The sequence below is a fragment of the Carassius gibelio genome, chromosome B18 (assembly GCF_023724105.1).
Source record: "Carassius gibelio isolate Cgi1373 ecotype wild population from Czech Republic chromosome B18, carGib1.2-hapl.c, whole genome shotgun sequence".
In the NCBI taxonomy this organism is placed as follows: Eukaryota; Metazoa; Chordata; class Actinopteri; order Cypriniformes; family Cyprinidae; genus Carassius; species Carassius gibelio.
The window spans coordinates 18050430-18062607 of record NC_068413.1 but is presented as its reverse complement, the minus strand read 5'-3'; the positions used below and the strand labels follow the sequence as shown (position 1 = coordinate 18062607).

Below are 12178 nucleotides of genomic sequence, written 5' to 3'. Positions count from 1 at the left end.
GTGCTTTAGTATTTTAGTCAACACATTTAATTAAGCGTAACAAAAAAAAAAAAATGTAGTGCACTTTTTAAAAGTCTACTTAAGTGTGTTAAGAAACAAATGTACAGTATCTCTCTTTAAGCACACCTAAATTATTTCATTAATATCTTATCTGCAAGAACAGTTTTTAAAATTATATTTTTAAGATTTAAAAGGAATACATAATTAATACAATTAAGCAACCTTTTTTTTATAAGGGACATTTATAACTGTTATTTACATTTACGTACTTTAAAGCCATTTCTATTTAAACTTGTAACATTTATATTTGTAAGTAGTGATTACACATCTGTTTAAATGTATTACATTTTAACAAATAACACTACAGTTAAAATTTGGATCAAGTACTCTACATGATACATGAAAAAAGTGTACTTCTTTAAAGCGCAGCAAATAATTATTAAACAGGATCATTTTAAAAGTACCTCAAAGTAAATAAAACAATTTGAGTGCATTTTTAAAGTGTACTTAAGTGTGTAAAGGAATAAAGTCAGTGTCTATTTCAAAATCACTTCAGTGGCCTGGTCATATTAAATTATCTGCAAGTACAATGTTTTAAAATACACTTTTAAGATTTGAGGTACGCTACAAGTGCACTTTCAGTACTGTAAAGTGCACTACTTGTATCTATAGCTTTGTGTGAGATCAAAATTTAAGACACTGAATTCACTGAAATGGACACAGTGAAAAAAAAAAAATAAAAAAAAAATTGAGTTTTACATTTTTGTTTTTTAATCGAGCCAGAAACGTTGAGGGTCAACCGGGACATCGCTAGAACCTCAACTTGTGGTATTTAAACTAAGACAGACAAATTACGCAGTAAATTCCATCTGCTTTGATATTCCTCCAAACATCTTCTGAGAAATATTGCTGGTGGTGTGGGTGGGACGGGGTCCTTGAGGAACAGTTGGACTCTTTGTGTAGAAACCAAATCATGTTGTTTCAATATTCTGTATTAACACACTGTAATGTTCTCAGTGCTGTTCTTCCTCCCTCTCTTTGCCCCAACTTCTGCATTAAAGATGTTCATTCCAATGCAGTTGTTTGAAAGGAGAAGTGTCGGAAAGGTTTCTTACCTGAGCCGAAGTACGGGCATAACTCGCACTTCTTCCCCCAGGCTTTGCCCACTCGACTGCAGCAGCAGATCTGTTTGGTGATGTTCCTCAGGATGGGCAGAGAACAGGAGCCCTGGTTCAGGATACGGAAACACTGGTCCTTCTCCGAGGAGATCACCTTCTGTGCTGCGAGGAGGGAATAATATAAAATAACATCACATAGGGATACAGCAGGGATACAGGCAGGGACACGAATCTCAACATGCAACCGATCGTGCATGCAAGTACAAATGCATTGATTTATGAACATGAAAAAATATAAATGATCTTCATATTAACTGCTGCTTTAAATGTCTTAAAATGGGACAGTTCGCTCGAAAATGTCAATTCTGTCATTTCTCCCTTGTGCCATTTGAAACCTTTAAGACTTTCTTTCTTTTGAGGAACACAAAAGCAGGAGTTTAGAAGAATGATTATGCTGCTCTTATCCATACAATAAAAGCATAGTGTCCATAAAGATATCAATAAAATCAGTCTATAGCTACAACTCATATATCTTAAGTCTCCAGCCATATCCTTGTGAAGAAGTACATTTTAGCATTTTTTAAAAAGAGTATTGTCACAGAAACAGTAATACTTTAAAGGAACAGACTTAAGTGTGCACATAATGTATTGTTTACAAACACTTCCTTGAGTGTCATTTACAGTAAATTTGAAAGGAAAATTATATTAAATGCAATTGTGTGTATTATACACATTTACATTTAATGCATTTTTAATTTAATTATAAATAATGCAAAATACATTAAAATGTTTTTATTGTATTTTTATTTTACATTAAGAATTTTCAATATAGACAATTCTTCTTTTCAGGTCTAGTTGAAATTACAGTAAGAGTGTTTTTAGACCCATTTAATTGGACTTAAGAACAACATTTTTAAAATATTATTAAAACATAATTATTATTAAAGTATTTGACAGTAAAACTTTTAATTTGTCATTTTTACACCTTTTAAAATGCACTTAAGTATGTAAATAAACAGCCATGAAAGTGTCTCTGATTAAGTGCTCCCAACTGGCCATTTATTTCATTATTAATATGAAGTTTTGCTTTGCTTTTCTTATATATATATATATATATATATATATATATATATATATATACTCAATTCAAACTAATTTCACACGTCTTTTCCAACAAGGGCCATTACTGCTTTAAAAATATAAGAAATAATTTACAAAAATTTGACCTTTAAACAAACTGATGCAAGTGTGTGGGGGTAAGTTTTTAGTTATTTTTTTTTAAATGTAGCTCATTACACAAAGTTATTGTATGGCCTACAATACAGTGCACAACTTTTAATGGTGTTGTTTTAAAGCTTATTCACTGTCTATTTTTTAGTGAATGGAAAAAGAGCAGCTCAGACATTCTTCCACAGAAGAAAGACAATCAAACTGGTTTGAAACAACAGGAGCACATGATTTTTTTGTGAACTATTCCTTTAAGTTGGTTGTGTTTGTTACTGACGTCATACTTACGCAAATCTAGCTTTAAAAAGTTCTAAAGTGATAAATATTTCTGCTACTCATTTTACACTGACATCATTCGTGCCACTCTTGGCGCTTTGATTGGTTTAGCAGCACAAACAAAGTTTAAAGTAGAGCCAGGCATACAATAATCAGCCACAGAGCCACTGGAAATGACATACAGATCAGCCCAAATCACAGCAGGAATACGCACAGAATCACACATATACAGAACCAGACACAGCAGGAGATGTAGTTACACTTACCTGACTGACACACATGAAAATACTCAGAGTCACACGAAGGCTTGACAAGATTCAGACAAGAAGAAAATCTGATTAAGAAATAGAGTCTCAAAGTTTCCCAGATGCAAAAACTCAGGCAGAAAGAGGCAGCTCCCAATCGACGGGAAAACACAGGAAAACACTGAGCGATCAGTCAGGACAGGCCTCGATGTAGGGATGCATATGCAGAGTCAGGACAAAGGGAAAAGTATAGCTCCACTCATAGGCATCTCTCAAGCAGAGCACAGTAATGCCTGCTGGAATAGACAGAAGCACAACGCCACCCAGCCAAAACCTCCACTCATCTGTTTTCACTTTGTAGTGTAGATTTGAAACTCATGCTTTGGTATAGTACCTGAAAATGCTCACCTCAGACCATCCTAGATACAGTACAAATGACTTTGTTTCTTCATCAGATTTGGAGAAATGTAACTTGCTCAGCAATGGATGCTCTGCAGTGAATGGGTGCCGTCAGAATCAGAGTCCAAACAGCTGATAAAAACATCACAATAATCCACAGCACTCCAGTCCATCAGTTCACTGCAGAGCATCCATTGATGAGACACTGATGCAATGCTACATTTCTACAAATCTGATGAAGAAACAAACTCATCCTAATTTTAGGCTTTGTTTACACCGCAGGTCGTGATGCCAAAATCTGATTGGTTGCCTATATCCGACCATCCGTTTACACGTTCTTTCAACTGTGACCCATATTTGATTCATGTGTCCACCTCGAAATATCTGAATGCATGTTTTTTTTTTTTTTTAATCTGTTTATATGATGATAGAACACATCAGATTTCTGTGTAAACGAGGCCCAGATGGCATGAGGGTGAGTACTTTTTTGTCAAATTTCCTTTTTTGGGAGAATTATTGCTCTACATGGGTGTACGACTGAAGGCTGTAGCTGTGTGGTTTGGCTCTCCTCTCAGGTGACGCCGGGGTGTCCGACAGCCCCGTACTTACATATGCAGATCCCATGAGAGGCGTCCAATAAGTAGCCCTCTTTGCAGACACAACTGTAGCTCCCTCGGGTGTTAACACAGTTCCCGTTTTCACAGAAACCCGGCTGCAAACACTCGTTAATATCTACACCAGAGGAGGAAACATGACTGTCATAACCTGACTTGTTGGATTGTTCATGCTGTGAAAAAGAAGTATGCTCAAGTGTGCTTAACACACTTAAGTAGACTTAGATGTATAACTGAGAATGATTATGAATGAAGAAGCACCAAACATCCAGACGCAGCTTGCTTTCAATAAAATATATTTTCCTGAAAGTTACAGTTTGTTCATATAGTGCAATAATGATCAAGAAAATGTGATTCTGCATGATACACTTCCAAAAGGACCAATACTTAGTGAACTTTTTAGTAACAGTTCTTAAAAGAACTTTCTTAGTGTGAAGAACAATTTAATAATTGAAAGAACCCTTTTCTACTATAAAGAACCTTTTGTCCAGGTGAAAGTTTCCATGGATGCTAAAGGTTGTCCATCGATGTCAACAGAGGACTTTTAATTTAGAGAGTGGACATGCACTTTTCAGTACTTATGTAAGGATACCTTGAACCTGTGGTGTACAATGTTATTACTTCAAATGCAGCAAATACAGGAACCATTAATGTTACATAATGACATAATGAATCTGTGGTTTGAAGAAGCAGGAGAGGAAATGTAGCAGAGAGAGAGAGAAATAACAAATCTGAAGTTGTCATTATTTGACCCTGTGACCACCTCCAGCGCTGTCTTGATAAATTGATTTTACAGTGTGTTTATCAAGCCATCTGGTCTGTCGTTACGGTCAGAATCAAGATTAGAAAACAATGCCGTAGATCTCCTCCGGGGAAGGTGGTCTCTGGATTTCACACATACTGACAAATTGTGAAAGATTCATTCCGTCATAATTACTACCATGTGAGAAAACCTGGAGTTAACAGCTATGTAAGGAATTTTCTTTTTTCTCTCCTTTAAATTAAGCTGGACATGCTCCTCGTATGTATTCCAAAAGCCAAACATGATATGTGTCAAACTCTAATTCAAATAACTCCATTGGAGTCGAAATAAGTAAGTAAAAAAAAAAAAAAAAAAAAATGTATATATACAATTCTCTATAAATTGTAATGCATGCATTATGAAAGTAAATATGGCCAATTTCTATTCACATTTTAGGATTGGACCTGCAATAGATCAAATACACCCATCTCACATTTCACTCAGAAATATGGCACATTATGGAAATAAAATGGGTTGTATATGCAAACTTCAACCTTTTTCTCAATGCAGATTGTGCTTTGTGTTGAACGATCTGTTAAATGTCTCCTTCTCATATCAGCTCCACAGCATTAAAGCAGCAAGAAGTACACAGCGAGCGAGACTGAGAAGATCTGCTTCAGCTTCAGTATTTACACAAAACTAGATGTGTGCAGCAACCATTAAACCCTCTTTAGAGACTGATGCATTTGGCTGACCTCTGGAGGAAGGAAGGAAGAACAAAGTGATTGTTTGCATGTTCCTAAAATGTGTTTTGGCCCAGGAGAGATAATGGCGAGCGCTAGCATCGATCTCGCACAGGAGGACGGGGAGAGGACTCTTACCCACACACTGCGTCCCGTTGACCCTCTCAAAGCCTTTCGGGCAGCTTCCCTGTCCATTCACAGTGTTTCCTGATGAGATAAGAGCACGTCAATCTCTACAAGAACGTATGAACACATCTGTCAAACTGCAGCTAGTTTAATAATGCGTGCGGAAGGACAGTCAAACTGAGAAAGAGGACAAACATGCAGATAATTAACAAATGATTCATCAGCAAGACCGGGGGCTGAAAGAAATACAATAACACAAAACATCCTGACACTATATTTCATAAAGCCACATTCTGGCTTTGTTCTTACATGTGACAATATGTAGCTTATTTGCATGCATGTACTGTATATAACTTAATGTAAAGCTTTACAGTTCACCATGAAATAGAGAGTGATTTGTTTATTTATAAGGCAAGCCTTGAGAAAAAGCAGTACACTTTTAAAATGTAATGCATGTAAAGTTTTCAGACGCTTCGTTGCACAGTATGTGTTTTGAGTGTGTTTGACCCACTTAAGTAGGCCTTTAGTACAATTAAAAAAATAAAAATAAAACACTGTGGTAAAAATTACTGCTGATTGTGCTGACAAGCATTTGTAGTAAACTAAAAATACTTGTACAATAAAATGTAATTTCTCTTGAAACTTCTGTAATTTCTCTTGAAAATTTTAACTACACACTTAAATTATAGTAACTTTAAATGCGATATCAAAGAACACATTATAGTTAAAATTATTACACTTCATACATGCTTACGTATGTTAGTCGACACATTAAAATGAGTGTTTACTTCCTTAAAACATGACAAAAGATTGTTAAAACGATTTCAAATGCACTTTTAATTTGACATTTTTACAAAGTGCACTTTTTAAAAGACTGTCAAAAAACAGTTGTCTCTGGTTAAGTCACTTAAGTGGTCTTATATATATATATATATATATATGTATATATATATATATATATATATATATATATATATATATATATATATATATATATATATATATATATTTACTTTTAAGATTTGAAGGTCACTACAAGTACAGATTCAATACAATGAAGTAAGCTTCTTTTTCACAAGGGAAAGCATGTTCTCTGTCTCTCTCTTTGTTTCTTTTACAACAAAGTCTTCCAGCATGTTCAGGCATACTTTCCAGAGTGCTTCACAGAAAGGAAAAATAACTATTTGTCCCTGTGAGGTTAAATATTTGTGGCTCTGGGGAGCCAGAGATCCTGAAGCCTGTAACAGACGGCTCTATTGTTCCAGTCATTATTCAGAACGGGGTAAAATGATTATATAACCGTGTGCTTAACTTTATCATCCACTCTGGGTCGCCAAGCAGTTATGAAAATATAACCTTAGCAAATGTTTCTCTGCACTACGAACAACAGCAAAAAAAGTTAATCAGAAACATTGTTATGAGATTTTGGTCACACTTTATTTTAAGGTCCAATTCTCACAGTTAACTAACCACTGACTATGATTTCTGCCTAAATTAACTTCTAATTTGCTGCTTATTAATAGTTTATAAGATAGTTGTTAAGTTTAGGGAATTGGTTAGGATTATGGATGCCATGCATTATACATACTTTATAAGCACTTATAAACAGCCAATATGTTAATAATAGACATGCTAATAAGCAACTAGTTATTAGTGAGAATTGGACCCTATACTAAAATTAAAACCTTAAAACACATTTTCTTGATTTAAAATACAATTCTCCCTATTATCAAGTTGCTTATTAGCATATATATATATATATATATATATATATATATATATATATACGCTAAAATATCAACAAAAATATAATATCAATGATACTAACATAGCACTGATCAGTTGCATTATTAATAAATGCTTTTCTCTATAAAAAGAGTTACAATATCATCATATTTATTGTATTCATTTATTTATTCATTCATTCATTTATTTATCTATCCAACAACTATTATTTATTATATTAAATTATTATAAAAATATGCCAGGTCTAGGGAGGATGTCATATTTTTATTGCGGGAAGTTGGCATAATTTGACAGTTTGATAAATGTATTTTCCATTTACTGTTACATAAAATATGTTTCATAATTATATTAATAAATAAATATATATATATAGTTACATTTTTGTTATATGCTAATATTGCTATGCTTACCATATACTCTCATTGTGACAACTTACCCCACAGTGTTAAAAAAAAAACTGCACAAGAAACACTGAATGTTTTGATCTGTATTAACATCTCAAAAAACCTAAAAGATCATTTCTGGGTAAACTATCCCTTTAAGTTTTACTCCATTCCTCATATAAAGCTTTTGTGTATCGCATGTCCCATGTACCTGCAAGAATTTCTCCCAAAAAAATGACGCATTGTGTCATTGCATGTCACTTTATTTAACATGAATGAATGATAGGGGTGCTGAAGTCAGTTTCTATTAAAGGCTGCAGCATTCAACGAGTGGATGAGGAATGTAAATACGCTGTAATGTTTAGCCAGACGGCTGATGCAGGGCTAATGGCGACACCTTGACTGTTGCAATAATAATATAGTTGCAGGACTTAAATGAGATGTTTGCCAGAGAGCTTTCAAAGCTATATTTATCTCCTGAAGTCATGCAGCAACTGCTGTACTTTCTGTTTTACAAGATAGACATGTGTTTTACCAGCCAGCTGAACTGACATCACCGGTGTTTTGTTGCCTCTTTGTGCTCAAAGTACAAACTGTGCAGCCATAATGGCTCAGATGATTTATAGATGTGACCCTCCAGGCCTGTCTGACAGTACTGACATACTCCATGTGGAGACTCTCACCTAAGACTGCGGGACAGAGCGTGCATTCGTTGATGCCCCAGGCCTTCCCAGCTCCCCGGCAGCACATCTCCTGACTCCTGAGACCAGGTAACGGAGAACTGCACTGTGGGACGGAGCAGAAGACACACAATACTTCACTCATCCATTCACTCAAACCACTGAATTGGGCATGGAGTGCACTGTTAAAGGATAAGTCCACTTCCAGAATAAATCATTTACTCACTCCCATGCCATCCAAGATGTTCATGTCTTTCTTTATTCAGTCGCAAAGAAATTCAGTCTAATTCCAGGATTTTTCTCCATATAGTGGACTTCAGTGGTGCTCGACAGATTGAATGTTAAAAATGCAGTTTAAGTGCAGTTTCAAAGAGCTTTACACGATCCCAGCCAAAGAATAATGGTCTTATCTAGCCAAACAATTGGCCATTTTTTGGAAACAAATAATATTTATAAACTTTTTAACCACAAATGCTCTGCTTGCTCTAAGCTCTGTGATGCGCGTCTTTACACATAATGTAATCCTGTTGGAAAGATCATGCATTTTTAGCCTTCAATCCGCTGAGCACCGCTGAAGTCCACAACATGGAGAAAAGTCCTGGAATGTTTGAATCTCGGATGACATGGGGGTGAATTTTTTATTCTGGAACGTATCCTTTAAGCAGACACTCACTGATACTCTAATGACTGCTAGATGACATGCAGTTGGAAACAGTGTTTGGCGGAAACACATTACAAGCAATGTTCATGTATTCAGATTATGCTTTTACAAGTAACTAGTAAAGTAACGCATTACTTTTTATTTACAAGACAATACCCGAGGCTGTTACTTTTGTCAAAAACAGAACTTTTTCATTTTAAAAACAAACAAGCAATCCCAGCCCAGGTAAGGAAAAGCAATGTAAAAGTAATGTAGCCCATAACCTTCCATGAAAAGTAACTAAGTGATGTAATTAGAGACTTTTAGGTAGCAATGCAGTATTGTAACTTTACCCAATACTGGTTGCAAAGTTGCTTGGTGTTAGTAGATTGTCTAAAGTAGACATTTTCATAATTTGCTCATGTTGCTCAATGCATGTTGACTTTAGCCTTTGACCTCCATGCTATTTGTTCCTCTATACTACGGTATGCCTGTAAGTCCCCTATAAGTCAATGGCTACTGTTTTTTTTTTTTTTTAATGAAATTAAAATGAAATTAAATATTGTGTATTTTATGTCCAACAAAAGGGAAATCATACAGGTTTAGACCAACTTGAGGGTGAGTAAATGATGACAGAATTCTGTTTTTGTTTTTTGTTTTTTGGTGAACTATCCTTTTAAATTTCAAACTATTCCCCGTGTTAAGCGACTGCATACTGACTTATTTTATTATATAGTCATGTCTCTTGAGAAAAAGAAGTGTGCTTTACTTGTAGTTTACTTTAAATCTTGAAAGTATATTCTTAAAAATAAGCACTGTAATAATATCAAATTAAAAGTTTTACTTTAAAGAGCTTTTAAAATCGTTTAAATGATATTTTGTTGTGTTTTAAAGAAGTAAACAGTAATTTGATGTGTAATTATTTGGTGTAGTATATGTACCACTTAAGTGTGTCAAAAAAGTGCTCTTGCATTTAATATAAATACAAATTAAAAAACTTTTTTGTTCCTTTTGGGGAGCTTGGCAGTCTCTGGTCTTCATTCCCTTTTGTTGTATGGAAAAGAGCAGCCTTGTCATTACGTTGAATTACTACAAGTGTTTTCCATAGAAAAATGCATATTTCCAGCAACATGCATTTGAACAAATGATGAATTTTCATTTCTGTAAGACAAATCTCTCAAACCACAAGCTGCTCCAGGGGAATCGTGCTATAATGAGAGTACTATGGCTAAACAATCTTGGATGCACACACTTCAGCTAACCTTGAAGTTTAGCATGATCACAATAAACAAGTCATACTCAATTCATCCAGCACAGTCCAGACAAGCTTTCAGCTAACCTGTCCGTTGCGCACTTCTCTGAAGCAGTATTTGAAGCCGGACGTATCGGTGTAGACTGAATCCCCGCGTATGGTCTGGGCTTGAACCCTGGGCGGCGACGCCTCTGCTCTCTCTCCCCGCAGCTGGTGAGGACGGGCCCCTGAGAGCCCCGCAGACCAGGTCACGGTTTCTGAGTGGACGGAGGGGCTGTAGCCCACCTTCAGGACCTGGTGGATCTTCACACTGGCCTCTGGAGGGTGCTGGACTCGCACCTTCACCATCGGGGACACTGAGAGACGGAGAGACCGGATCAGACTGAAGAAACCCAGAGTACATGAATGCACTAACAATATCCAACAGTGTGTAGACATGCATAGTTTAGACTTTTTTTCTGAAAATAATGCTAAGACCCACCACAGTATCATATGCAATTTGATGTTAAATTATGTAAATGATGTACTCTGCTTATTAGCAAAAGTACAATTTATGGACACTTTATGGCAATTTATAGAGATGGAAAAACTAATTTTGGAATAAAATTGCAGACTTCTTTTTCTCATTGAAGCTCATAACCAGTATTTTATGCACTGTAAATGCACACAATTAAATAACATTGTCACACTTTCATTAGAAATGATGCTCAATTAAAATAATGTGTTCACAAGGGATATTTTTTTCTTCACACATAACATATATTTCATTCAAGCTGCTCCTTACTGACACGGTTGTCTGCATGACAAGTACACTAACTTTTTACATAAAAATGCATTAGTACACTTCAAAATATATATATATATTTTTAATTTACTGGACTGTTTTCAAGAAAATACTATTTAGTCTTCAAAATGTCATACTTGCCAATATTGACTTGCAATTTCTGAATGAAAATTTCTACAGTAATTTCTATAGTTTCAACAGGTTTTTTTTAAGTGTAACCACTGCAATAAATAATATGAGCATTGCAGTTTATATGAAAAATAATAAAGTGTACTTAATAAATAAATAACAATAATAATTAATACTAAAATGTTATTAAATGTTATGTTATTTTTTTAAAAAAACAAATAGTTTATATCTTTATGCAGGGTTTTCATATTTTAGAATGAAAGTCTGAATCTGTGACGAGCAACACAACACAATACACTACATTCATAAAGTTTGTTAGTTTCTTTATAATTAAGTGGCATGCCACAATTATTTATGGGGACAGACAGACAGACACATATTTAATAATAATAATAATAATAATAGTTTGTTAATTATTTGTAATTTATTTGTTATAATTTTATTTTTTTAGTTATTAAATAAAAATAAAAATAAAAATAAAAATAAAAATAAAAATAAAAATAAAAATAAAAATAAAAATAAAATCTGTTCAGCAGCAGGTGAGGTACAAAGGCAAATATAAATTAATAATAAATATGGCATGATAAAAATGTTCCAAGACGGAATCCAACACTTTTAATCCAACACAGCATGATTGTAAACATCACAAAGAGCCTTTACGATCATTTCTTAAACACATTAATGAATATCCGGCCCTCTGGGGTCAAAGGTCATGTTCTGAGTCTATGCACTGAATCATAGTCCTGGAAATAACACTACATGACTCTCACATACTCAGAACAGAGCAAAAGAAAAAGCAAGATTAAAGTGTTTACTGTTTCTCTCATAATCAGACTGATGATCCAGAAACAACAGACAGGGAAACAAGAATGGCATAGAGAGATCCGAGTCTGGATCTCTGCAAACAGAAGACTCATTCTGCTGAAGCGTGTTCGAGCTGTGAGTCACCATTACCTCCTGCCTCTCACAGATTAAACTTGGCAAAACACTTCTCCAATTTTCCTCCGGGAGAAACCCCTCCTCGCCAAACAGGCACTAAATACAATGTCGGCATTTTCCAGTCCTCTGAGTTTC

General features: G+C 34.8%; 1 protein-coding gene across 3 annotated transcripts in view; it reads right to left on the bottom strand.

Annotated features, from left to right (window-relative positions):
* Positions 1–12178, bottom strand: part of LOC127977033 (latent-transforming growth factor beta-binding protein 4) — a 76338-nt gene that overhangs the window by 28597 nt on the left and 35563 nt on the right. For 2 of the 3 annotated variants that reach the window (XM_052581677.1, XM_052581679.1), the window contains 5 exons: positions 10279–10547; positions 8303–8405; positions 5503–5571; positions 3875–3997; positions 1116–1280 (listed from right to left, as the gene is read on the bottom strand). In XM_052581677.1, the coding sequence (XP_052437637.1) occupies positions 1116–1280; positions 3875–3997; positions 5503–5571; positions 8303–8405; positions 10279–10547 (729 nt within the window). The remainder of the gene's footprint in view (positions 1–1115; positions 1281–3874; positions 3998–5502; positions 5572–8302; positions 8406–10278; positions 10548–12178) is intronic. The other variant, XM_052581678.1, reaches the window with a different exon arrangement.